This window comes from Artibeus jamaicensis, unplaced genomic scaffold (genome assembly GCF_021234435.1).
Source record: "Artibeus jamaicensis isolate MK-2021 breed Jamaican fruit bat unplaced genomic scaffold, CSHL_Jam_final contig_1998, whole genome shotgun sequence".
NCBI classification, from domain to species: Eukaryota; Metazoa; Chordata; class Mammalia; order Chiroptera; family Phyllostomidae; genus Artibeus; species Artibeus jamaicensis.
The window spans coordinates 15404624-15432519 of NW_026521407.1; the positions used below are offsets into that span (position 1 = coordinate 15404624).

General features: G+C 45.3%; 2 protein-coding genes and 2 non-coding genes across 9 annotated transcripts in view; 2 read left to right on the top strand and 2 right to left on the bottom strand.

Annotated features, from left to right (window-relative positions):
* The window catches only part of ERN1 (endoplasmic reticulum to nucleus signaling 1), a 75286-nt gene extending 59921 nt beyond the window's left edge, over window positions 1-15365 (bottom strand). Inside the window, exon 1 of the mRNA XM_053655319.1 lies at window positions 15118-15365. Coding sequence (XP_053511294.1) covers window positions 15118-15171 — 54 coding nt within the window. The 5' untranslated portion in view covers window positions 15172-15365. The remainder of the gene's footprint in view (window positions 1-15117) is intronic.
* Window positions 15366-25107: 9742 nt separating this feature from the next.
* Window positions 25108-25177, top strand: LOC119036373 (small nucleolar RNA SNORD104). Its single transcript, XR_005079979.1, has one exon. It is a non-coding gene; the product is annotated as a small nucleolar RNA SNORD104 (small nucleolar RNA).
* Window positions 25178-25354: 177 nt separating this feature from the next.
* On the top strand, window positions 25355-25487 carry LOC119036378 (small nucleolar RNA SNORA76). The gene has a single exon (XR_005079984.1). It is a non-coding gene; the product is annotated as a small nucleolar RNA SNORA76 (small nucleolar RNA).
* Window positions 25488-26287: 800 nt separating this feature from the next.
* TEX2 (testis expressed 2) overlaps window positions 26288-27896 on the bottom strand; it is a 96716-nt gene continuing 95107 nt past the window's right edge. For 5 of the 6 annotated variants that reach the window (XM_037127954.2, XM_053655325.1, XM_053655334.1 and 2 more), the window contains one exon: window positions 26289-27879. In XM_037127954.2, the coding sequence (XP_036983849.2) occupies window positions 27757-27879 (123 nt within the window). In that variant the 3' untranslated portion in view covers window positions 26289-27756. Of the gene's footprint in view, window positions 27880-27896 lie in introns of all 6 variants that reach the window. The other variant, XM_053655335.1, reaches the window with a different exon arrangement.

The following is a 27896-nucleotide window of genomic DNA, read 5'->3' on the forward strand; positions in this document are numbered from 1 at the left end:
AGTTAACATATGTTTGTTAAGCTTTAATAGTATCTGGGCAATACAATGTGGTTGTTGGGAGGGTAGACCCTGGCCATCACCTTGGTTTTCTCAGCCATGAAATGGGGATAATAATACTTCAAAGGGTTGTTGGGAGATTTAAATGAGTTAATATACATAAAGCCCTTAGGACAACACCTCATACACAGGAAGTATCAGTTAAGATAATGACTAATCAAGAACTGTGTAAGACACTAGGGTCTAGTCACAACAGAGAGCTGATTCCTGCCTTTGGGAGCTGATAGTGTAATAAGTCACCACAGGAGTCAAATAATCTGACAGAGAGAATGACAGACTGCAGTAAACACTATAAAAGAGACGTACAGGGAACCGTGAGAGCACAACGGGAGAAGCCGATCTGGTCTTGTGTTGGGCACATGGGACCACAGAGTCAAAGTTTTCCTGAAGGACTGGCATTTGAGGTAAGACCCAGAGGGTGGGGGAAGAAAGGGAAGGGTTTCCTGGGCAGAGGGAACAGTCTGTGCAAAGACCCTAAGACTGAAGAAAATGTACCGTGTCTGAGGACGTGGCTGGTCAGTGCTACTGGGGAGGCAGAGCAGAGAGGGCAACGCACAAGGTGGGCTGGGCGAGCAGGCAGAAGCCAAGTGTGCGCTCATCATACAGAGCAGGCTACGAAACCAGAATCTGCTTTACGTGCCTTAGTTGTTACCTGAGCAGCTTACAAAGACGTGCTGTCCACACTGGTGCAGAGCAAACCTGGAGGAAACAAATGCTCCTGAGGTAGAGTCTGACACACAAGGCACAAACACCTAGGTGAGCCTCCTCTGGTGTTTTATTTCATTCCAGCGTTAAACTGACGCTGCTTAGCTGGTCTACAGCTGAGTACGAGCATAAGAGCAAACCTCCACAGGAAAGTGTAATAATAACAACACTGCACGATGAAGTGTGGCCTACAAAACAATGCTAGGTCTCTTGCTTTGAGACCCCTTCATCCCGAGGGGCTTCTCTGACCAGCCACCACGCAGGGATCAGAAAGCTCCCTCTGGAGGCCCAAGGAGTGAAATACGCCCCCTCCTGTCTTTTTACTCACAGGCACCTGCAGTCAGGCCCAGGCTGGTTTTGCTACAGTGGGCAGAAATCACTGGGGTTCTAACCCTATTGATCAGGCTAGGTCGCTGGGTCCTGGTCTCACGTTACTCAAGTAGGCTGACAAGGATATGAAGTTTTTATCAGTCTCTCCCGGGCACTCCCTGTTTCTCACCTCTTCCTGTTGGCTGGTTCCTCCATGTCCAACTTACCTGCTAGTTCACTTATTTCAACCCCACCCCCAGGGCTAAACTCTCTCTTTTAAACTACAGATGCACAGAAAGAAGGATCCTATCATGTATGTGTACAGGTACTGGAGCCCCAAGGCCTATACCACTCTGGCCCTCAAGGAGCTTACCATCCTACAGAGAAACAGTGCGACACCAGGGGGACAGATGGCAGATTCCGGACTGTGGCTCCTGAAGGCTGACCTGGCAGCGTGTCCGGGCCCTGCCCAGAGCAATTCCCTATAATTCTGAGCCCACACTTCCCTGCTTGGGCCTGTTCCTCACGCCTTGGCCCAAAACCCAAAGTTCCATCCCCACAAGCCTGGTGCATGCTCAGCAGACGTGTTTGGGTTGAAGGAGGCTGAAAGAAGATGAGACCAGGCTCAGGAATATGCATTCTGGCTCAGGCTCCGGGCAAGCCATTAACTTTCTCCTGGATTCAGTAGCTAATTCTATAAAGTAAGAACACTGGCTTGGATATGCCTTTTAGCTCAGGAGCGTGATGATCCATGACTTACCAGGTGCTCTTCTCTCCTCAGGCTTTGCCACAGATGCTCCTCACCCCAACCAATGAAAACATGCTGAACCCACCTGGGAATGTGAGCGAGTTTAGAGGAGCCCTGCTGCCTTTGAATGCGATCATCCACAGTCCTAGTCTTTCAACACCTCAGTGTCTCCATTTATCTCAAATTACTGCAACATTGGCAATTAGTGCTAATCTGATTCACTTTAAGGTTCGGGTGGGGAAAGGAAGTACCATAGAAATCAACTGTTGTAGACCGCTCTGCCTGGTTCTAGGAATTGTAACTCTACCCTTTGTGGCTAAAAGTGAGTGATGACCTTTGGAGTGCCAGCCCCACAGGAGACAAAGCTTGTCTCTGGTAGCAAAGGCTGCCTCAGTTTCCTCTCCCTGCCCCCAAAGTTTGGTTGGAAGTCAATGACGGGGGGCAACCTAAGCCAGACTCGATCACTTGGGAGGCCATCATGGAAGGACTGGGGGGGGGCTGCAACAAAGAGCAATGGACTCTAGCCGCCCCCCCACCTCCCCGGCTTTGACAAAGCCCAAGTCCCCATGTTCTCTGGGAGAAATGTTTCCTGGCTCTAATCCCCTTAAGCCTGAATACCTGATGGGGAGAGGTGCAGCTCCTTGCCTTGCTAGAGCGTATCCTGGGGGAAAATCTGGCATCACAAAGACTTGCTGATAAACCTGTGAAATCTGCTCTGCTAAGAGTGCTTTCATTCATATGTTAAGGGTTTGAGCAGGAAACCCTAAAACTCTGTTTCTGACAGACTCTGACTCATACTAAGCCCTCAGATTTCTTTGCAATGTTATCTACTGTTTGCTCCTTGCCGCCCTGTATTCCTGTGTATTAGAACCCAATAAAAGGCCCTGGAGGAAGGGGCTCGAGGCCTTTTTTTTCCTCAGAGAAACTGGCCACTGGTCACAGCCTTTTTCTTCTGGGTATATGGCCACTTCTCCTCCCCAAGCTGATCACATCATTTCTCAGTTATGATTACTCTCATCTGTGGCAGCTGGGGGGACTTTTGAGGAAAGTCGCCCCCACAATCAACCAATGTTATGTGGGAGGAGGTAGGTGACTCCCAATGACAGAGGCTATGAGCTCTAAACCCAACCATCTCCTAACCTAAAGGGAGACCTCGACTCTTCTCCAAACCACAAGTCAGAGAAGTGGTTGAACTTTACTCAGGACCCAGCAGCCCCAGAGATCTCCAAGCACTGAACCATCAGATCGAGATGACTTAGGGTTGGTTTTAGAAGCCACTGTGGCTCGGTTCCCAGTCAGCTAAATATCAGAACTACAGAAAAACTTGTTCTTAATCTCTATGTGTAAAGGAAACCGTTTTTTTTTTCTTTGCAAAACCAGACCACAGCAAGTGGGAAATGAACGCTAACAGAACTACAGGATAAGGCCACAATGGTTCAGAGGTCAGAGATTCCCCGAAACTGGCTTTACACTGTTTGTGCAGTATTTGAAGTTATCTTCTGGAGATCTCATAAATACTTCCAGAACGGAAGAAATGCTTTAATTTTATTACACGCACACACACACACACACACACACACACACACACACACAGGTCCTCAGATCATGTTGTTTTGTGGTAACACTGATGAGATGCCACAGGAACTCAACCCTTGTTTATATCAGTTGCCTACGGTAAACTTAACCATAGTGTCACTTCAAGTCACAGAACCCAGTGACGATGGTCAGTGAGGACTCGCTGTACACGCCACATGTGTACTTGGGAGCGGAGCCATCACAAAAACCAAGGAATTGCTGCCTCTGTTCCTGGGGTTTCTGGGGTGTCCCCGACACAACTTCAAACTTTCTCTTATTATGTGGTCATTAAACATGGACAACAGTCCCACTGAGTATCTCATATTTACTCGGGATTTTCAAACATAAAAGAGCGGTCAAAACCAGTCTTTGAGCCCTAACAGATGTGACTCACTTGGTTGGGCACTGTCCTCGAGGTAAAAGGTCACCGGTTCGATTCCCAGTCGGGGCACACGCCTGGGTTGTAGGTTCAGTTCCTGGTCAGGGCACATTTGGGAGGCAACCCATCAATGTTTCTCTTCCTCTCCCTCTCCTCCTCCCTCCCACTAAATAAATAAAATCTTTTAAAAAAGAAGAATGCTAATACTTAAAAAAAAACAACTCTCCAAGACTAGATGAGAAACAAACCGCAGTACGGACCTGCACACCAACCCCAACATGAAGTCACACGGCACCACTCGGCGGGCAGGGTGGGCTGTCAGCGAGGAAGAGTGCAGTGGTCGGGGAGACCCCAGCTTGGGCTGGGGTCTACGGGCCCTACTTACTTTCCTTCCATAGAATCTTATCCCCTCTGTATGTATCTATCACGCTGTTTTGTCTGTCTCCTCCAAGGAGATGTAAGTTCCATGTCGGAAGGAGTCTTTGTGTTGTTCATTTACGGGTCCTAGGCACCTCAGACCGTGCTTGGCATACAGCATGTACTCAGTAAAACTGGTGAATGGATGAAAGACCAGAAGGATCCCACAGCGTCCAGGAGCGAGAAAACCGGGAGGCTCAAAGCAAAGCAGTCCTCCCGCCTTCGACCTCCCACCCTAAAGGTCAGCATGAAGCTGTCCGCACTAGCCCCCCAACCTGAATGGCGTTCCGAATCTGGGAAGACATGCAGAACAGGCGCACATAAGAGATTTACTAGTCCTGTGGCCTTTTTTTTTTTAACCAATGAGGAAATGGGAAATAACTGATTTCCCCAAAGTTTCCCAGCGAGCTAGTATCAAACCCCTCGCTACCACATTTTTATGGTGCGGGTCTAAATACATATGAAAACAAAAGAGTGTGCCTATAATCTACACTTCAAAATACCTACTGTGACAAACTATGCTGATTATCTGCTCAAGGCAAGCAGAACTGGAGCTGCCACTTGGGATTTCCTTTCATTATCAAGTTTGGAGGGGAAACACGGCCCGGGTCCCCTGGTTTACCCCGCCCTGCTAGGTCAGGCGCCTGGCTTCAAACAGTGACCCTCCAGTTCCACTGACGTTTCTCAACACGGTTCCAGTGGAGCTTTAGACTGGACCCAGCCCAGTTGAGGTGACATTCAGCAGCCTTTCCTCTTATGTCTAAACCAGCTGGTAGGGTTCTCTGAGTCACCCATGAGGTGCGCCTAGTTGCTGAGGTGACTGGCTGGCCGCAACCTGCCCTGCATTGTGCTCTCAGGTCATCCAACCGGGCACCTGCCACAAAGGCCCCTCGGGCTGCGAGGCCAGTAGCTGCCCAGACATCGAATTCCCACAGAAAAGGGGACGGTGAGCCTCACAAACTGTCCCCTCCTACGATTTGCTTCCAACACACGCATTCTCACCCTGATAAGAGAGTTTCTTCCTGTTTATATGCTTCATTCTTGTATCTTAACTATCAAAGTTACTCCTTCCACAAGTTTTTTCCATGCTCACACCCCTTGGCAACTTGACTCTGGCTACAGGAGGCTCTCTGAAAATTCAGAGGTTAATTTCACCCATGAGGGTGCTGTAAAGGGGCCTGGAAAGCAATACGGTTTTGATTCCTTAGTTCTGTTAACATATGGATATGAAGAGGGCAACAATAAGTGAGGTGAGTGTAACTTTAAGTAATTCTAAACATCATATAATTCAGTAACTAAGTGTATTTGAATGTAAGGCTAGTTATTAGTTAAAGCTGATTTTTTTTAAAAGAAGCAATTGGAATGGTTAGTTCTCCAAAAAAAAAAAATCCATCAGTCCAGAATTACTTGCTTTATTAAAGTTGGATATTATAGCATATTAGAAAAAATATAATCCTAGGTTCTCTATTTCTAATTGTGCTGCTAGCCAGCAGAATGTAGTGATCCCAGTTCCCTATACAGTGAGCCCAGAGCTGTCTCCAGTCTAGTCCGGGGCTCTGTGCTAATACAGGGCACAGGCGGACACACTTCCTCTGTACCAGGAGGAATTACTTAACGGCTTCAATCTGGCTGCACGTTAGTCACCTGAGGCTTAAAACACACATTTTTTTTTTTTAAAGAAAAAAATGCCAGCCTCCATTCCTAAAGATTCTGAGTTCATTCACCTGGGGTGGGACCTTGGCATGGAGTTTTTAAAAGCTCCCAGGTGACTCCTGGTGACTAATTCAGCCCCCGCTGAGACGCACGGCCTCGAGTCACACATTCCTAGCTGCAGCTGCGGCCCTGTTCCTATGCAGGTGTTTCTCTCACTCCTGCAGGCCCCCCAGGAGGCCCCCCAGGAGCCACGGGCCACTGGCTTTAGGAGAAGAGAGATCTGATTTAGTGTGGGCAGCACACTCCTCTGACCCAGCTGGCAAACCCATCAGGTCCTGGGGACCTGGTGGCACTGTTTATTCAGTAACATGCACGCAGAAAATTCAGTTTCCATGGCAAACACTCCTGCAGCCCAGACACACAATTATTCCCTCCTCGGAGGTGGAGCGGGGGGAAATAATCCACCGGAGAAAGGGGTAGTTTTGAATTATAATTATAAATTAGTCTCCTAACTACGGAAATCATGTTTAATACATAAGAGGATAACCCTGGCTCAGGGTTCATTTTTTAATAGTGAAGCATCATGCTGAGTGAAAAATGAAAGTGACTCGGAATAATCACAAATCATTTATCTCCTGGGGCCAGGAGACGTTAGAATTAATCTCATTGCTGATAGGAGGAGCCCACCGAGAGGGCACCACACACTGTGGGTCACGTCCACCCGGGCAGGGAGCCTGGGAGCCCCTCTCCTTCTACAGAAAGAAACACTGCTGCCCTGGCCGGTGGCTCACTAGGTTGGAGCGCCATCCCAACATGCCAAGGCTGTGGGTTTGATCCCCAGTCAGGGCACATACGAGAAGCAACAAATGAATGCATTAATACGTGGAACAATGGATGTTTTTCTCTCTCCCCCCCCCACCCTTCCTCTCTCTCTAAAAATTAATTTAAAAGTTCTAAAGAAACTGATGAGATCCTATTAAAGAATATAGATTACAGCTACAGCAACATCTTCCTCTCCCCACAAAAAAATCCACATACCACTCGCCTGATAAAACAGCTCCTTGTTTTATTGGTCCGAACAAGACTCAGAGAGGAATTCCACCAACATGGGCTGAGTGCCCACTGCAGTGCGGACAGCCAGCTCGCCATGCCAAACGCCACAGAACATGCGAAGACAAGCAAGACAGGGTCTCTGCTTTCTAGGACAAACTAGCAAGAGAAGTGTGGCACCTTGACCAGGGCCCCTTCCTGGCCTCCTCCTGTCTCCCTCACCACTCACTCCTGAGACCCACCTAATCTAACCCGCGTTCCTCGGTTGTGCGCCAAGGTCCGCTGTGCCACTCCCTGTCCCGTCACCACAGACCCTATGCTCCCTGGTACCAGAACACTTGGGAGGTGGGCGCCTCCGCAAAGGCAAACATCTAGGCCCAGCCCGATGGCCAGAGGGTTCCGCCTTTTCAGGATTCCTTGAGGAGGGGACCACACTATGGAAGAGTAACTTTGGTTAAGAACTTCCGAGACATGAACTTTCAGGTTTGCTATTTCAGAAGTATTTCTGGGTGAGCTCTTACTTATCAACATGCACCTGCTTGGATATTATTAGACCTCAAGCGAAAAAAAGAGCTTTAACTGTGAACTAGGTTTTAGGGTCTCTTAATCTCCACTCTCTGAGACCACAGCTGGACCTGGCTCCAGCGGTAGAATGGTCAGTCGTGCTGATGCAGAGTCTCAGGCGAAGGTGGCATTTCCGACTCAAAGCTCCATCTCTCCTACTGAAACAAAGGGTAAGAGGCTGCAACTCTTGCGGAAGGAATAGCATTATCTGAACATTTTCCCAAAGCTTACACATCTACTTTCTTCTCTTTCCGGTTCCTCGCTAGATCCCATCTCTCACTGCAAGGTGAGGGGGTTACCTCCTCAGGGTGTGGCTGCAGTAGCTGCACTGATTGGTTCTAACAGACGCACCAGAACATAAGCACTGCAGGGTGTGCTCTTCAAAGAGAAGCGGGAGGATTAGATGCACAACCTTGAATAGGTCCAAGGTTGCATGGCCCTCTCTGGCCTCAGCTTCTTCATCTGCTCTGGGCAGTGATCTTTCAGTATGGGAGGGGAAGGTGATGTCTGAGAGAGGGACACATATTCCCCAAACACCACCCTGGAAGGCTTTAATGTGCTCCCACTGTTACTGAGTGCTGCACACCGGGTTCCTTCTGTGGGGTTGGGGGGGGGGGGCAGGGAGCGGTGGGGATACTGAGCCTCATTGGATTAGAGCAGTGAGATCCCTTCCAGCTGTCTAATATGCTCTGGCCACCATGGGATGCATTTACACATTTATGCACATATGCTCGCTCCTATTGCTCACAATATTTCTTGAATTTCCTGCGAATCCCCTTCAAAGAATATACCTTTGAATATCCTAGAAAGTCTTTAGTCGGTTTTTAAGAACAACAGAAAATCATATCCAAGTGTCCTCAGTAAATGTGCACTCAAGCTGACTAATAACAGTTTTCATCAAAACTTCAGTGTGAAGCACATAAAAGTTATATTCAAGCACAGATCGGAAGGGATTGGGAAATCTTTTAAGTTGCGTAAGGATAACTGGCTTAAGAATACTTATTTTTCTTCTTTGGGGCTCCTTTTACGTTTTAAAGTTGAATTATTAAGTTAATTAAATAAATTATTCAATGAAATAGTAAAGAGTAAAAAAAAACTTAAAAAGAAAAAGGCTAAGGGGAGATTGTTTTGAAAGAGACAACATTCCTTTGGATGAATAAGTTTAGGTATGTTTGTGGGAAAACAAAACAAAACAAAAAAGCACCAAAGGCATCATGTTATTGCCAGGCGGTGCTTTCAGCTTCCCGGGAAAAACAGCTGTATGGACAAGCTGTGTGTTTTAAAAACAGCAGCCCCCAAAAGACGCAACCAATGCATCAACTCTTGATTTACCAACAGTCTTGAGGCAAAGTTGTAAGTGGCCTCACAACCAACCAACTATAGAAAGAACCTTGTTTGTGGGAGGCAGGCTACCCTCGAAACCAAACTCAAAAATGACCCTGAGGTATTTGAGGGTGCTCACGGGAGCCACATCTGCCACCAAGCTGATGTGAAACCGCTGCAGGACCCAAGTGCCCTGTAAACAAGGTGCTGAGCAAGTCAGAGCAGAACATTTTCTCAATCGTGCTTGGTACATAAGGTGCCATCCAGAGGCTGCTACGGTTATTTACGTCGTCAAAATAAAGGCAAAATGAAATCAAAATCTTTCATTTTCACTTGACTTAAAACCCATACTGCTAAAAGAAGACAGCTTACTTTATTTTTTTAAAGATTTTATTTATTTATTTTTAGAGAGAGGGGAAGAGAAGGGAGAGAAACATCAGTGTGAGAAACACTGCTCCGCTCTCCAACCTGGGACCCAGGCACGTGCCCTGACTGGGAATTGAACCACTGACCTTTTAGTTCACAAGCAGGCGCTCAATCCACTAAGCCACACCAGCAAAGGTGAAAACAGCTTACTTTTAAAATGGCTATTATAAACCCAATTAAAGGTGAGCTTTGTTGCTTTTTAAAATATCCAATATTGTTTGGGGGCTGGGGGCGAGGGCTATAAAAGAGGTCGTTTGATCAGCAAATTCCAGTTCTAGGAATTTACCCCAAGGCAATGATTAGGCACTGAAGACGCCTTCAAGAGTTTAACAACACTGGGTTTATCACATCACTCATAGTAATGAAAATTAAAAACAGCCCAAATTCCACCTGGTTGAACAAATTATGGTATATCTATTCAAAAAAGTATTACACAGTCAGTGAGAATTACATTGCAGAATTAAATTTACTGATACAGACAGAAAGATCTGTGATATGTTCCAGTTTGGAGAAGAAAAATATCCATGCAAGAGAAAAAAAATCTAGAAGGATATATATCAAGGGGTTAGTAAACTAGCCACCAGGGAAATGCAAATCAAAACCATAATGAGTTACCACTTCGCACCCGCTACGAGAACTATCATCGAAAAGACAGACGATAGCAAGTGTTGGTGAGAATACAGAGACGTTTGAACCCTCCTACACTGCAGGCAGGAATTAAAACAGCGCAGCTACTGCAGACGACAGGCAGGCAGTTCCTCAAAAATACAGTTACCATGTGACCCAGAAATCCCAGTCCTAGGTATATACCCAAGAAAAATGAGAATATATAGGGCCATTCAAAAATTTGTATACAAATGTTCATAGTAAGATTATTCATAATAGCCCAAAGGAAGAAATAACTAAAACATTCCATCAACTGAACAGATAAACAACATGTGGTGTCACCATATAATGGAGTGTTGTCAGCAATAAAAAGAAATGAAACACTGAGCCACGTTACTACCCGGATGACCCTTGAAAAACCTTATGCTAAGTGGAAGAAGCCAGTCACAGAAAACTACATGGAGTATGATCCCATTTATGAAATGTCCAGAATATGCCAATGTAATCAATGCAAAGTAGATTCGTGGTTGCCAGGGGCTGGGAGGTTTGTGAGAAATGGAGGGACAGCTAATGTGTACGGAGTTTCTTTGGGGATGATGCAAGTGTCACGAAGTTGACTGTGGTGACGGTTGCACAATTCTGTGAACTGCACACCACTGAACTGTACGTGTTAAATGGGTCAATTATATGATAAGCAAATTTTATCTCAGTAAAGCTGTTAAAATGGTAATAGAGCCCTGGCCATGTAGGTAGGTGGTTAGGGCATCATCCCAATACATCAAGGTTGCAGGTTTGATCCCTGGTCAGGGCACACACAAGAATCAGCAAATGGGCCCTGGCTGGTGTAGCTCAGTGGATTGAGCACAGGCCTGCAAACCAAAAGATCATGGTTCGATTCCCCGTCAGGGCACATGCCTGGGTTGCAGGCCAGGTCCCAGCAGGGGCCAGTTCCCAGCAGGGGCTGCACCAGAAGCAACCATACATTGATATTTCTCTCCTTCCCTTCCCTTCTAAAGATAAATAAAATTTAAAAAAAAAAGAATCAACAAATGGGCACTAAGTGGAACAATAAATCAGTGGGGCAATAAGTCAATGTTTCTCTAAAAATCCATTTTTAAAAAATGTTAATAGTAGTAATGTTTGGGTAGCAGGATTATAGGAAGTTTTGTTTTAGTTTAGACTTATCTTTGCTTTCTAACTTTTCTACAATGAGTATGATCATTTTCAGAGATTAAAAAAGTCTTCCCACGCTGTCATACAAAAATTTTCCAGGTTATCCTTCAGAAAGCACTAAACACATAAAAGATTTGAAAAAGGTAATACGCCTTTCCTTACAGTGGAAAAACTGCAAACAATCCATATGACCTCAGCAGGGGGATCATCACCAGACAAAGCAAGGCTCACCACCACGTCAGCCTGGAGGTCAGGAGGCCGGTCCCCAACTCGGGGCTGGGCACGGGAGGCCCAGACGCTGTGGGAATGGATGATGGTTGACTAAAGTGCTACTAAAGGGGATGAATGCTAGGGGGTACTCAGAACATTTTCTAACAGGTTTTATGGTAAACATTCCATGAAAAAAAAATAAAGAAGATAAACACAGTGTTTTACACTGTTGTATTTGCTGTGTGTTTGTATATGAACAAAGACCATACGACAATCAGAAGTGATACAGACTATGTAAATGTAACTTAAATTTTTTAAAAAAGGAATGAAACAAGGAGCTTATGATTATCTTTTGAAGTCCTACTTTTCCCAATCTGTATTTAGTCTCATTTAAATATCTCTGAGAGTGTGTTGCTTTGTGGCAGGCCACCAAACATGGGCTGCAGATAAAGATAGGGGAAAAAAAAATCGCCAGCCCCTGGAAAATATATTCAACCAGAATGTTTCTTATTCATGGACTGTGATTCACTGCCCCTGCTTCTGAAGCCAGTATCCTATTCTAATCACATTGCTAGGTTACAGGCCCAGAGTTATACATGCATAACAAAAATGCAATCCATTAAAATGATACATTAGGCTTTCCTCCCCTGTATCATCTCTTCAGGGAGAACATTTGCTCATTATAAAACATACATGATATTGAACTGAAAGATTACTTTGGATCCCCAAACCAAAGAGGTTTCCAATGATTCTTCAACCAGAAAAAGAGCCATGGAGTCAGAATCTGAGAAGTCAAAAAACTCTATCCCCCCCAGGCCCATGCAGGTGGTGCTATTCTGCCCAGACACAGAGAAGCCTTTGCGTAGCTCTATTCTGGAATATGGTCTATTACTGAACTCTCCCCAAAGGACCTCCCCTACACATTTTCTCCTGGGCTCCAAGAAACCATGCTAAGCCCAGTGGACAGGTAAGTTAATGAAATAACACACAGACACATGCACAACTAGTCTCATTTCCTGATTAGCAGCCCTGATAACATAAAACATTCTTCCTGTGGCCTCAGCGTAACCACTTGCTGTCTCCTATTAGCATAATTCACGCAGGTGATCACTATGAGAATACATAACAAGTGAGGACATTTCGAGTTAAGGCTCATGTCTCAGATGGTATTTCTGGTGTGTTTCCATACACATGCAGTCCTCAATTATCAGTGGCGTTTTTTATTACACTCTACAACCAAAACACTGGTTCAAATCACTATGTCGTACACCTGAAACTAATATTGTATGTCAATTGTCATTGAAAAAAATTTTTATTTAAAAAAATAAATAAAACCAAAACACTGGCTGAATAAACTAATTGTATATATTATAACTGAAGAAAGTATTTTGCCGCACATGCTCCAGAACGCCTTGGTACTTGAGAGAAGGGCCCCTCAACACGGTAAGACGAGGACATGACAGCGTCGCTGTGACACAAACCAACGTTAGGTGCAAGATCCGGGCCTGGGAAGGAGGGGAAAACTCCCTGACTGAATAAGCACATTTGGGATCAACAGCCTCAAATCCTTAATAACACTGATGTTACTGCATTTTGGATCTGGTAGCCTCTGAGTTGCAGCCCATGATGAGTCAATGTCTGCCTGAGCCAGACACACACTGAAAGAAAATCACAGTGTTGCCTCCAATACTGTAGTTATTTCATCAATCAAAAAGAAACAACCCTGACTGATGTAGCTCAGTGGATTAAGCGCGGGCTACAAACCAAAGGGTCGGCAGTTCGATTCCCAGTCAGGGCACATCACATGCCTGGGTTGCAGGCCAGGTCCCCTTTGGGGGACAAGTGAGAGGCAACCACACATTGATGTTTCTCTCTTTCTTATGCCCTCCCTTCCTCTCTCTCTAAAAACAAATAAATAAAATCTTTAAAAAAAGAAAAAAAGAAACAGCATCAAAAGTGTTCCTTGCAGATACACAGTATAAAAAAAAAAAAGAGTAAAAAGCACCTGTGGGGGGGGGGAGGGTAAGGAGCATACATTTACAACATCATTTATGATGTTTAAGGTGACCTCAGGTGTGTTAGTGCTAGCTGTCCCCATTGCACATAGGGGCAAACAGAGTCTCTAAGAAGTCAAATAACTTGCCCAAGGACACAACAAGCAAGTGACCAGTCAGAACTCAGGTTTGTCTAATTTTACAGCCAGTGCATTCTACACAGCATCACTGCCACCCAGTTTAACCGCACACTTTGCAAAGGGTTTTGTTTAGAGTTTTCGTAAGAATTCTTACTATGTTTAGGGATTGAAATTTTTACTGGAAGTGAATTCTGACCTTTTACCTAAAAAAGTAGTTACACTAAAACATAACCTTTTGTTAAGGGTCTGGAATATTTTACCATGAACTCTGAGAAGTTTTTAGATTTTCCAAATACAATTTGCAAATATTTACATGAACTAAAACTATATTACCAACTGAAACTAAATAGTTATTTTTGGCTGTTTAAGCCTAAGTTATTCAATAACTAAAACACTAGAATTCAATGATAGAAGAGCATGGGAATATGTGGCCCTCATTATTCAAAATGATCAATTTCCACGCCATACATATGGTCCTTCTGTTTATAATCTTATTTGTGATCAAATGCCAGGCAACAGTTAACCAATCCTAGATGTACCATTCAAGTTCAAAACCCGATCCTAGTTGTGAAAGTGGATTTTTTCTTGAATTAGAAGAAAAATTAATTTACACAAGTTCTGTTGTGAAATGTGCACAAATTTTCTTTTAAAAAAGAATGTGAAAAAGGTAACCTTATATATTATTTCAGCTGTTTCCATATCCTCGTTACTCCAAGAGCATGGAGTATTATATATCTAAAATGCATAATCTCCAATGAGTTCATGCTGTGGCGCTCAGGTACACATATGTTAATTTTCCACCGGGACACCTGGCACATGATATCCATATTAAAGAGTACACAGTGGAGGTCATTAAACAGAACCTGCACCAATGTACCGTACCCACATCCTGAACGACACATTTTCTTTTTCATTAAACCACTTGCTAGTTTAGTTTCTTCCAACCAGAAGGAAAAAAAAAAACAAACCCAAGTCTGTCCACAAAATGTCCTCCCAGCCATGGTGCCCAAATTCACAGCCAGAGTTAAAGGTCTTAAATAGTTAAGTAAACGTAAACCAGGAGCGTCTCTTAAAAAAGAGAGAGAGAGAGAGAGAGAGAGACGTTTTGGACAGCCCCACAGTGTTCTCACATAGGGAGGCAGTCTTTTATTTAAAGTTTTGAAGCGGCTTCACCGCTGTCCCATATGGAGTCTTAAAAAGAGTCCAATTCCCACAGCTTTAACTTGCTTAACGAAATCTTGGGGTACATAATACCAAAAACGTAAGACAGGTAAGCAGGGTAAACTCTTGGGTAAAAATGCTTACTCTCTTCTGATTGCATTCGTTCCCCAAAGTTCTCTCACAGTAAAAGTTCCAACCAGGACCGTAAACGTAAAGACATTCCCTAGCACCTCAGTTACTGGGCCCTTTCAGTCCTTTCTCCACTGCCATCGCCAGGCAGAGCCCGCGCCCACCTATGTGTAAGGTCCGGCAGGTGGCCTTCTGGAGACCCCGAGGTGCCGTCAGGGCGACATAAAGTTGCGCGCAAGGCCGGCCCGGAGAGACGCTGCTCGTGACAGCCACACTGGCCAGCAAGGCCCTTCGGGCGGCGTGCACCTCTGCGGTCCTGGCCACAGCCGTCACTCCGGCCGGCCAGAAGGCGTTCGCTCCCCGCCGGGCGCCTCCTCCTACGCCCGGCCGGAGTCTCAGCCGGGGAGCATGGGGCCTCAAGGCTCCGCTGGTGCGCTGCCGGCTGGAGCCCAGCGAGCCCGGAGATGTCCCTCCACCCCACAATTCCCAGTCACTCACCCTGGGGCCGGGCAGCAGAAGCGCCAGCAGCAGTGGCAGCAGCCGGGTCGGCATGGCGAGAACTCTGTCCTTGCTCGGTCCCGGCCAGCCGGCTCTGGGGGGCGGTGCGGGCGGGCGGAGAAGGGAGGGGGTGGAGGCCGCGACGACAGCGCGGCGGTGGCCGAGACTCAGTGAACGCAGAGCAAACTAGGCGGTGTCGGAACCCCCATTCCCGACCCTTTAAGCGCCGGCTGCGGGCAGTTCTTCCGGCCAGGGCGGGGCGGAGGGCGGGGCCAGCCTACGGGAGGACCCAAGACTGGGATGGGGCGTGGCTATCGTGGGAGGCGGGGTGATAGGCGGGGCCCAGGACGGGACGGGTGTTTGGCTGGCCTTGGTCCGGCGGCCCTCCCCGCTGGACATAACCTAGCCTAGGCGTCCGGCGTCTAGGGAAGCCGAGTGATCGAGTCTAGGAGTTTAACCGAGTGCGGGGAAAGGCCGGCAGCCCAGACACGCGGGCGCGTCCCGTCCCCGATAAGGTCCCACTAACCCCTCTGAGAGACCCACTGCGTCAGATTTAGTCAGGGGAAAGGCCAGGAGACTGGCGGTGCCGGCCGCCCAGAGCCCCGGCTTCGTCCTCCCGCTGTGATGGAATCATCCGCGACCCCCGGAGTGAGGGACATCGGCTGACGGAGGATTCCAGTAAACACAGCTCTTCTGCCCTACGCCCAGCAGTCGCCTAGTACACAGCCCTGGGGGTCTTCCAGCTGTGAATCAGCTAATCTGAAGGTCCCCCCTTTTTTGGCCCTCAGGAATTCCCCTCAAAGCATGTCCAACAGCCATCAGTTCCTTTTGCAATGAACGACAGACAAATCATTTGCCAAAAATTATTTTTAAAAAAGGAAACCATTTCGGTTGCTGGTATCATGGTTTTTATGTGGCATCTGTACATGTGACCTCCTGTTGGGCTGACATGTGTCACAACTCATTGGGGGAGTGGGTGTGCGAAAGTGTCAAACAAGGTCTATATGAGGGTTATGGGCTATTAACTTGAATTCAAGAGCCCAGGAGCTGTTTGGTCACAGGGTCCCACGCTGCCCTCCACTTAGAAGAGAGGACAGAGGACGTATTGTTTGAAATGAGTAGACTAAGATTCAGACAACACTGATAGATCCTAGGAGAAAAAAAGGGGGGGTAGCGGGATAGTAACTTCTCTAATGTTTCCTGACTTGCTCATAATACAATGCAAGATTTTTCAAGGTTTGGGGAAAGGAGTAAGAATGCTAAAGAAAATAGCAAAGAAGTAATGGGGCTAATGACCCAATATCTGGTCTGTGTGCACTGTGAGTCAATCCTGTGCAACCGTAACAGAGAAATGTTTGTTGTAAGCCAAAATCCTGTAAGCAGAGTTCCCTATTCCCACCCACCCCCTGCCGCCCCCCATGCCAGGCCACAAAGGACTAGTCCCTCCCTACCACCGCCTGAGAATCCAACATAGCAGCTTAAGAGCAGTGTGAATCTTGGCAACTGTGAAAGTGGCAAACACATTTTGAAAAGTGCTATCTGCATGTCTAAATGCAGAGAGGTTTGGAATGGGTAGAGAGATGGGTTAAAACAGAGGCCACATCACTGCTGAGCAGAGTGGCCACATGCCCAGGGAGGGCCCTGTAATGATGACCTGGCTAGTTTCCAAGCTGACAAACAACAGGATCTGGAAGACCCCCTGAGTTGGATGAGAAGCTTGACTGGAAGTTGCCACTTTCACATCCTTTCTCTGGACCTTTTTCTCAAACAGTAAGTCTAGGAGAGGAACTTTCTGTGCTGAAACTGTGGCAGCCCTTTGACAATGCAAAATGTCACTGTGACCTTGGAAGCACCAGCGGATGAAACACAAAGGGTAATGCTTACCTTGATCTGACTCATAAATCAGTTTTAAAGGTCCAATAAAGCAAAAAAACAAAAACAAAAACAAAAACAAAACCCACTCCATGGAGCCTGGATTAGGTAGGTATATTTATCTTACACTCAGCTGGACCAAACCCCCAGACCTTAACTGCTCCATTGTATGTTCTCACAATTTCCTATGCACCATTTGGGTTGTTCTTACATTTAATCTGTTGACATGTTTTATGCAGTTCACTTGACTGGCAACTCACACTGATAAGCTATGGTTTTATTTATGGCAACATTGTCCATAGCCACACATTGCTAAGTTTTTCTTTTGCTTATGAAAAACTAAAAACTACAAACAGAAATGAAAATATTTTGTAGGGTGCTTTTGGAGTAGGCCTACCCATATTATAGACCTTTCTGGAAGTCAAATTAAATAGCAACCTCTAAGCAGGGCAAAGGTCATGGTCTTAATGTAAAGATAAACACTCCTTTTGCAACAAGTACAACAAGTAAAAAAATAAGTACAAATATAAACATATACATCACTGTGAGCTGAATAGTATATCTGAACCATAAGTAGTGGGAGAGATTTAGTTAAAATCTTATTTTCACTTCTCTCTGAAACAGTGGTTCCCAAATTTGGAGAGCTTTTAAAAAACTGATTTCTAACACCTTTTCATGCCCTCGTCCCTCACTGACTCGGAATCTCCAGGGATGGTGTCCAAAGATTGTGTGTTTTCTAGTTTCCGCAGGTGACTCGGCACCCAAGATCCTGGGATCCAGCGTACTCACCTCGTCCAGTGTTAACCCCTGTGTCGGGGACAGCCTTTTATGTATTTTAGTAAATGTCGCCCTCTAGTGGAACAAATTATGACCTAGCCTTGTTTATGCCTCGTTTCTGTTTAAAATCCTTCAAATTTTCATTTAAAAATGATTATGAGATTGGTTTGCAGAGAGCTATTTAGTGAGAGGGTGGCTCCCTTTCAAAGAAAAATCTGGTAAAACCTAAGAGGGAGGTCATGGCTGAAAACTCCAGTAACATTTGAAAGGAAGAGTGTCTGTCAACGTAAGTTGGCTCTTAACTTCTTTTTAGTGATCCTGGTGCTGTCACTGAGCTTCCAAACACACTTGAACTCACAGCACATGTGGAGTAATTGTGGGAGAAATGGAAGGATGATGCAAGAGTGTCTGGTGGCGGGCTAACTTCCCATCTCCTTTGTGTCCTGACATTTAAGAGAAATTGAAGAAAAGCCACTGTCGCTGTGAGCAGCTTGGTTTGATTTTGATGTGAAAACATTGTGCCACTCATTCTGAAGAACTTCTCTTTGCCACAGAATCTAACCAACTACATACTTCCTTGTATCACAATAGTGAGTTTCTTCTTATCGCAGTTACTATTTATTGGCTGCTTGCTATTGTTTGGAAATGTGCAAAAACACATGTTTTACACAGGGGATCATCTCCCCTCATCTGCACAGCAGTTCTCTGAGGTGGGTGTTACCAGCCCCATTTTCCAGATGCCACACAGAAATCTGAAAAGGTTAATAGCTGGGAGGGTAACACACAGCTAGTGAGGGGCACAACCTCGATTAGAGCCCAAGTACCTACATGACTTCAGAGCTTGTCCGAGCCACCTTAGGTGCTAGAATGTGGTCCGCCATTAGCTGATTGTTATTCTTGCCCTCCCACAACATCATGACAAGGTAAATTTAGGTGACTTGTAGGTGTAGTTAAGCAGTAGCACAGATTGGCATGTCCCTGGAATATTAATGACAACCAGAAGTTTATACAAATATATGGTAAAAGGGGCACTGTCTCAAATGACATGTAAGTCTCCTGATCTTATCTGGGGGTTGTGCAAAAGAATATAAGAAACCAAGCAGACGTCTGGGAGAGAATAGCGAGCTTCCTGCCCTGGTGGGTAGTTCAGTCCAATCCTAACTGATTATTTGTTCTGTTTCACGCCCATTTGTGCCAAGTCTGTGTCACCATGGTGTCCATGGTGTCACCAGTATGTTAGTATTCTCAAAGGCCCAGCATAGCACCATTGTGGAAACTGTCCTCTCAGCGTCTCCACTTTCTCGATGGCTAGTACCTCCTAATCCCCTGGGGTCTGGCTTAGTTTCACAGAACTCTCTGGAAACACCTGTCCTGAAGCAGTTCATAAACATTCTTCCTCTCGTAAAATCTCAGAGGCCACGCTTCATCTTTTTTGCCATAGGCCTCTCTTCGGGTTAAGTGTGTTAACTATTCCTTTTCTTGAACTTTTGCACCTTCAATATTACCATTCTCTGGCTCTTTTTTTTGCCTTCCAGACTGTGTTTTTTTGTTTTTTTCCCCTCATTTTTATGTTTGGCTCTTTCTTGATTTGCCAATTTTCGTTTTTTTAATTATTGTTGTTCAGTTACAGTTGTCCCACCTTTTTCCCATTGCTCTCCTCTGTCTTGCCTCATCAACTGTGTTTTTCAAGACTTATTGTCTACCTTACCCACGTTTCTCAAGGCTTAGTATGTTTACCTTACCCATTCTATTTCCTTTTATGTAGGGGAGTTCATTCATAGACATAACCAAATGTTAGAGCAGAAAGGAACTTTACCTATAATTTAATCAGCTTCATTTTGGAGATGACTTCATCTTTGACCTTTACGTGTATGACTACCACTCATTCATTTTTTTAATCCTTGCCAAGGACTTTTTTTTTAAAGAGACAAGAAGGGAAAGAGAAAGAGGGAGAGAAACACTGATGTGAAAGAGAAACATTGATTGGTTACCTCCCGTACCCACCTAGACTGGGGATCAGACCTGCAACCCTTCGGTCACAGGATGACACTCCCACCAACTGAGCCACACTGGCCAGGGCTGGCCCTTCATTCATTCTTTTAACAAGTATCACCGAGGGTCTCTGAGTACAAAGGGTTGGTACCATGAAGGAATATCACAAGAGTTTGCAAGTGGGGGAAAGTGATGGGACATGCACAGAAATAACCAACATACAAGGCTGGCTATGAAGTATGAGAAGGCAGGAACAAACTCAAATAGAACTACGGTGTTCAAGACAGAGACAGGTCTCGGGGAAGGAAGGGAGTGGGAAGGACACAGTGGAGAGGGCTTCATGGAAGAAGCGGCATGTGTGCTGGGCCTTTTGCCAGATTTGACAGGAGAAAGCATACCCTGGGGGTAGAAGACCTGAACAGAGGCTTGGGGTAGGGAAGCACTGTGGGGGAGCCCAAGCTGACTCATCACTGAGCATGTGCTTGGCTTCTACAGGAAGGAGCAGTGGGAGATGAGGCTGGCTGGGAAGACAGGCAGGATGGTCCAGCGGGTGGAGGGCACTAAAGTCAGACTGGGCTCTCTCTGGTAGGCAGCAGTGGGACAGGACTGAAGTTGTGTTCCAGGGGGAGAGTCAGGGGAAAAGGCAGGCGTTCCAGAGACCATTAGGAGACTTCATCTAGAGCAAAAGAAGGAGGGGACAGGAGAGATCCAAGAGACCTTGCCGAAGCAGAACGGCAAGCATTTGACTGGTCCAGTTACATAAACAAGAAGACTGAGAAGGAATTCAACAATCGTTTGTCAGACGTTTTCCACGTTCAAGGCGCTGTTCTCACTGCTGGGACCAGCGAGGGAGCGAGTACACAGGAGTGGGGCCAGCTCTGTGAGAGGGGCAGGTATGCCATCTGGTGTGGACAGACCTGTTGTCTGTCCCCTAGTGCGCACCCACCCAGGCTGGCCCAATCATATTCCTCTGTGGTGACAGCCACCCAGCGATGGCCCCAAACAATACTTTCTCTCCTCCGTGCACATGCGGCTCTGCCCACCAAAAGGTAGGGCTTATTTCTCCTCCCTTTCAATCTGGGCTGGGCCTCTGACTGGTTTTGACGAGGAGTGACATTCCGGGACATCCCAGTGCAGGTTTAAGAGGCCTGGCAGCTTCCATTTCCTTCTTTTTACAATACTAACTCTCGGATGCTCCCTCTTGGAAGCATATGGAGCTTATGGAGAAGCCAAGCCTCTCATACACAGGCCACGTGGAGAACAGAGTTTCTCTGATCAACAGCTCCAGCTGAGCTCCCAGCTGTGAGGCATCTGGCTACGCCATCACAAATGTTCCAGCCCAGTCAGGCCCCTGAGTGACCTCAGCTGATACACAGAGCCGAAGGACCTCCCAGCTGAGTCAGTTAACCCACAGTTCATTCTGGGAGAGATAATAAAATGGCCGTTGTTTTCAATCACTGAGTTACAGAGTGGCTTGTTGTGCAGTAACGGAGAGCCAAAGCAGCTACCCATCTGGCCACCTTCACCTGAGTCACAGGTAGTCTTTACCCACTCTGACTCCAACTGGTACCATGAAAAGAGACTCATTTCCTTTCCAGCAGCAAAGCCAGGTATGAGACCCAGCAGCCACCTCCATCCTGTAAAGAAAGCCAATTCCAAAGCAAGAGGATGACAGACAGAAGCATGGATGCGGTCAGGGAGCCCTGAAGGAGCCTGAGCTCTGATTCTAGTTGGTGTGAGACCAGCCTGCCCAGCTCTTCTCCTCCTTTAGCCAAACCTTCCCCCAATTACTGAGCTGGGTTGAGTTGGGTTCCCAGCACTAAAATCAACAGAGCCTGAGTGAAACCCTGGCTCAGCATTTCTAAGGGCACCAAATCAACAGGATCTATGACTACACCTGGCCTATGGCCAATGCTAATACCGTTTTATACACACCACAATGGCAAACATATAAAGTCTGACAATATCAACGATGGGTAGGGGGTAGGCCATGTGGGAACACAAATTAGAGCATGTATTCTGGAAAATAATTTGCTAGTATCTAGAAAGTTGGAAATGGGCCCACCCTCCCACACAGCAATTGTTCTTCTATGTACATACCCCAAAGGAACTTGTTCACACATAAGAATATTCAAAGCAGCTTTGTAATAGCTTGTAATAGCAAAAACTGGAAGCTATTTTAAACATCTAAAACAAAGAGAAGAGATGTGTAAAGAGAAGAGTAATTGTGCACTGAAATGCTACGCAGCCGTGAAGCTGGTTGCATGACTACATTACCAGTTGCACAACTACATTACCGGTTGCATTCCATGCAGTGACATGAATGTGACCACTATTCACAATAAAAAGAACAAGTCACAGAAGAATATATACAGTACATTATATTTCTACAAAGCTCAACATCAAGCAACACTAAGTAATATACAAATATATGAACAAAAACTAAAAAGAAAAGCAAAACAAGACAAACTCAAAATTCAGGACAGCAGTTTTTCTCTGAGTGAAAGAGAATCAGGAATAAGAAGTTGGCCCTGGCTGGTGTAGCTCAGTGGATTGAGCATGGGCCTACGAACCAGACTATCGCAGTTCAATTCCCAGTCAGGGCACATGCCTGGGTTGCAGGTCAGTTCCCAGCAGGGGATGCAAGAGAGGCAACCCTACACTGATATTTCTCTCCTCCCCTACCCCTCTAAAGATAAATAAATAAAATCTTAAAAAAAAAAAGGAATAAGAAGTTGTTGTCAAAGTTACTGATGATAACCATCATTTTTCTTACACTAAGTGGTAAGTATATGAATATTCAATTAATTATCTCCAAGCCATACATATACTTTACATGTATTCTTGGATGCAGAGATAATTCATAAAATTTTAAAATGAAATTTTAAAAGGCAAATATTATCACACTGGGCTAAACACTATGATCCAACCATATGCCTAACACAAAGGACATATTAGCCAAAATAACATGGAAAGGTTAAATATGGAGGAGTGGGCAAAGTTCTATCAGACACATACTGGTCAAAAAAAAAAAGACACAAGTAGCAATGCTAATCTAACGTAAGATGAATTAGAACTCCAGGCAAAAACTATTACAGCTTAGTGTGTGATCTTACACATAAATATATGTGATCCACAATGGAAGTATTACCAGCCACAAACCATAATGGGATAAACAGCATAGCCTCAAAATACATAAAGCAAGTAATAAAAATAATCAAGGAAAATGACTGAAGCATAATTTCATGTTAATTTTTTATTTTGAAATTTCACACAGTAAAACTAAATCTTTTGGGTGAACAGTTCTAAGTCACCGCCACCACAGTCAAGAGACAGGACGGTTCTATCACCCTCCACAGGGCCTTCACGCCTTCTTTTTTGATCAGATAACCCCACACCCCCAATTCTGGAAACACTTTGATTTGTTTTCCACCCTTGTAGATTTGTCTTTTCTAGAATGTTATGTAAATGGAACCATCTTTGGAGTCTGGGTCCTTTCCCTCAGCACACCTTTGAGATTCTTCCAAGTGTTGCATGTGTCAGGAGATCATTTCTACTTTATGGCCGAGCAGCATCAATTGTACGGCTGCACTACGGTTACTCACCGTGCTTACCATTCACCCAGTAAAGGGCTTTGGGGTTGTCCCAGTCTGGGAGGAATTACAAATAATGTTATAAACGTTTGTGGACAGGATTTTGGGGGGAACATAAATTTTCATTTCTCTTGGGTCAAAACCTAGGGATAGCTAAGTCATGTGTATGGTAAGAGTATGCTTAACTTTATAAGATAACTTTCTCTGATTTCTTTTCCAAAATGGCTGTACTATGTTGTGTTCCCAAATAGTAATGCAGCAAAGTTCTTAGCTTTGCATCCTCGCCAGCATCTGGTATTTGAAGCACAATCTTAATACATCCCCAGCAGTCAGTGACAGCGCATACGATCACAATGGGGCATAAAAACACAGAGATGTGGACAATACAATTACAACACAGCTAAGCGTGAGTTAATAACAAATATTTCATGTCAGTATTTGCACATGAGAGTGAAAACAGTTTCATTTCAAGAATTTGGGGAAATAAAAAAATAGATAGGCCATAAAAAAACTTTAATATGTTTCCCAATGTAGAAATTTTACCACAATGGAATAAATGTTGAAATAACAAAAGTTTAAACAGCAATAAAAATAATCATAAAGAAGTTACAGAACACCTGCCAAAATAATTATTACTTTGAAATAAAAAGGAATTTTAAATATAACTTAAGACTTAAAAAATAGTAAGAGGCCCATTAAACTACAACTTGTAGGTTGAAATATATTCATCACTACAAAAGAGAAAAATTTCTTATTATGAGCAAAAAAGAAAAAAAAATTCCCAAGGAAAACATATGACGGAAAAGAAGATAACCAGAAATCGTGACCGCTCACTGTTCCTTTTCCCTGTTCCTTGTCCCTGTAAATCAAACTCTTAGAGGACAGGATCATATTCCTATTATCCACTGGTGAACAGTGCTGGCTCACAGTATGAGCTCAATACTCAGAAGCACTTTTAGCTTTCCCAGAGTTTGGCCTTCTCTCCTTTGGGCTTCCACAGTAGGCTGCTATTTAAGCATTTATTAAAGTATTGCAATCACACTGTCCTTTAAAAACAAATATTTGTTTAGCACTCAGAATGTGCCAGGAGATTGAGTTACTTCACTTAATTATTACAACTTTTTTTGGATATTCTTTTTCAGAAACTGAGGCTCAGAAAGGTTAGGTGATCAAGATCATAGAGCAAATTCATCACACAGTCAGGACTTGGTGACACACAGTTCTACTGTCACACACAAGCTCTTTCTACCGGAAGAGGTTACTCGGAATTCAGGGGCAAGGTTAGTTTGTCACTTTTGTATCCTCAGCTCCTAGCCTAGTTCCCGGCACGGAATATCTCAAACAAATTAGGCATTACTTGCGTTCTGTTGTTTGTAAAGTTTGCTCTTGTGGAGAGGAAATGCGCTAAATAACAAATCGGCGATCGAGATGTGGAAAGAAATCGGGAAGAATTAGGACACTTGCTGACTCAGTCCTTCCTTGCTTCCCATCTCCATGGTTGGCTTGTAACCATTCAGTATTCTGGAGGACTCAGCGAGGATGGCCAATCATTAGGCCATCTTCCAGGCACGTGGCCGGAAGTTTGACTTTCTATTCGTTAATCATGGTAAAGGCCCGCCCAGCCCACTCCTTTAAATAGAAGTCGGAGGCTCCTCTCTTTCTTTTTGCGGCTGTGAAGCTGGGGAGGTGAGGCGTCTTAGGTTGTCGGTTGTGGCCAGTCGGCCCCGGTGGGAGGCGGATGGGAGGCGGGTGGCCGGCGGTGATGACGATTATATCAAAGCACGTGTTAGACTGCTGACAACGGTGATGCGAACTGGAGTCTGAGCCTGGCCGCCGTGGTGGGGAGGAGGGACCGTAACAGCGGGGGCACATCTGCTTATCCGCCGCTTTTGTTCTTGCAGATCCCAGCCAGGCCAAGCACATCGGATCTTAGCATCCCAGCCTTTCCACTCTCAATAAAATGGTTTGACCCCAGTGCTGGTGTCGGTTTTATTCGTGGTGACGCGCTGCCTTTGAGCCCCCGCTGCGCCTGCGTGTGGTGTCGGGGGTCAGGCTGCAGCGCCAGAGCAGGAGCTTGCGCATAACTGGGGCCGACTGCTCCTCGGCTGGCGGCCTTTTTAACCGTGAGCGACATGGCAGCACCGCACTGCTGGGGGTGGGTTTTCCGGGGGTTGGAACGACCCCGTCTTTAAAGCTAAGGGTGAAATGATGTAAGGGAGAGGTCGGGGGATCCTGTAGGCTCTGCTGCCTACTGCCCTGTAAGCCCTGACTCTAGTCTTGATAGGGGCAACTTAAGTTAACCAGGGAATGGATGGCGGTAGAGGAGCGAGACTGGACTGTGGCCTTAAGCGCTTTAAGGGTGTGGTTGTGTGAGAGGAATTTGATCTGGCTAAGGTGTATCTCGGACATTTTTACAAAAACTTCCAGTTAGGGCTAACGGCTTATTTGGATACTATGTCGAATTTGGGGCTAAAGTGTTAGGCTAATAAATGCCCCAGTTCACAACAGGGTAGTTGTGGAGGTTAGAGTTTATGCATTACTGGGCACAATACAGCACCTAAAATGCATGATCACTCCTTTGTAGTCCACATTCTAGGTGATGAACGATCTCTTGCCTGGGCTTAGATTTAATGTGCATTCGTTCTAAGTACAAGGAAGCACATGTACAAGAAGCCACATAAACTGCTTTGGCAAATGGAGGGGGTGCCCCAAGGAACAGGACTCCTGGGCAATACAGTTCAGGATTGGACCCCCATTACATGTAGATTGAGAATAGTGTCCAGCTCATGTTAGGTGTGATGAGGGGTAACCTGGGGTCCTTGAGGTGCTGGCCCAGTGGTCATCCAGGAAATAGACACTGCTACTGGCAGTTTAGGGCCCACAAGCCCTGTATCCACCGGTTATTCTGTCCCTATCTAAGGATTCAGTAGAAATAACTTAAGATGCTTTTGGCTAGTATTTGACATGAGATAATTTATTTTGTGAAACAATGCAAGCGATTGTAAATCCCCATATACTAAATTAAGTGCAATAGGGTACAGTCGTGTGATCTCTACACAGTAGTGCATCTAGTCCTTTGCCTTTAGTTATTGCACAGAAATTATAAAGACCAGTGAACAAGACATGCGGACTGACTGGCAAACTGGCTTACACAATGAGAAATTAGAACAGCACACCGACTGGAATGGTCAGATTTAAGTCAAATGGTTTAATGGTGCAATTAAAGTCATCAAATAAGGGTTCGATTTTTTTCAATATATTAATTTAAAGTCACGTTCAGGCAAGGTGCTGTTTAAAAAAAAACCACTATTAGCTTAGTACACATGTAAATATCAAAATTTACCCAAGGTAATTTTGATGTTGAATGCAGCTTTAAACAAATCATTTTAAATGTACTTCTCAAAGCAAATTATACAATGAGGCAAGGCCTCCACACTTGTAAACTAGACATTCTGACACAAATGCACAAATTAAAGTTGGCAACATTGAAGAAATGTCATTAACTTTGAGAGATGTAGTGTTTGATGTTGAGCAAACTTTTGGTCTTGACTCACAATCAGAGGTGTTCTGTTTGTGCCACCAGAAAGCATCCTGAACCCATTAGATGAAGAGGGCCTTTAGATGACCTGTGTGAAATTTCCTGGAACACTAAAAAAGGTGATCTGATCACATGGTGTGTGACATTTTCACATATGCTCATTTCAGGAAACCATTTGGGATTAGAACCAGGTGATTGTACCTCATTGGTAAAAGGCTTGGGATGGTTTGAGCTCATGGCTTTGCCTAATGTTCACAGAAATCTCACTGTCCCCACCCCAGCTGATAGTGTGTTAGTGTATGTTCTATGGCTACTTGCTTCCAAAATGCACAATTTAATATGAAGAAAAGTTGCTATGCACACCTCATTATCACCAATGAAACTCCACAACATTTCATCCCCACCCTCCATGTGTTATCACACTGACATTCAGAATGTGGAGGGCTGCACCATGTACAGACTAGGAGTGAGAAAATGTTCTGTTTGTGCTCTGGCTGCCTGAGGAAAAGCTTTGGAGTTGAGGCAAAGGGAAGGAAGCCTTCCAGTTGCAGCTTTGCTCTTTATGTGCTCTTTCGCTGCCACGAAAACTGGTAGACTTAAAAAAAACCTTGGTGCAAGTCACGTAACCTCTGGATCCACCACGATGATTCTTCCAATCTCCTTTGAGTCAAAGCTTTGCAGTAGGCAATCCAGACACCAGTCACTGAACACATGGAATGACACCACCTCACAGTGGAATGGGCACTGGCAGGCAGAGGGCAGAAGCTGTGGCACGAGGAAAAGCCTGTGCTACAGCACAGATGGCAGCCAAGAATCCCACACCTGGAGCTAGATCTCGTAATACTGGCAACGTCAGGTCTTCACCCATCACAGCTGATCAGAAGCCTCCGTGAGCGGGTCTTTCAGGAGGCAGGAAGTGGAGCGAGGGTCCATGGCCGAGTGCATTATAGGGACATAGACGTCATCCATGTTTGGCATAACAAAAACTTTCTGTAGGGAGAAGGAAC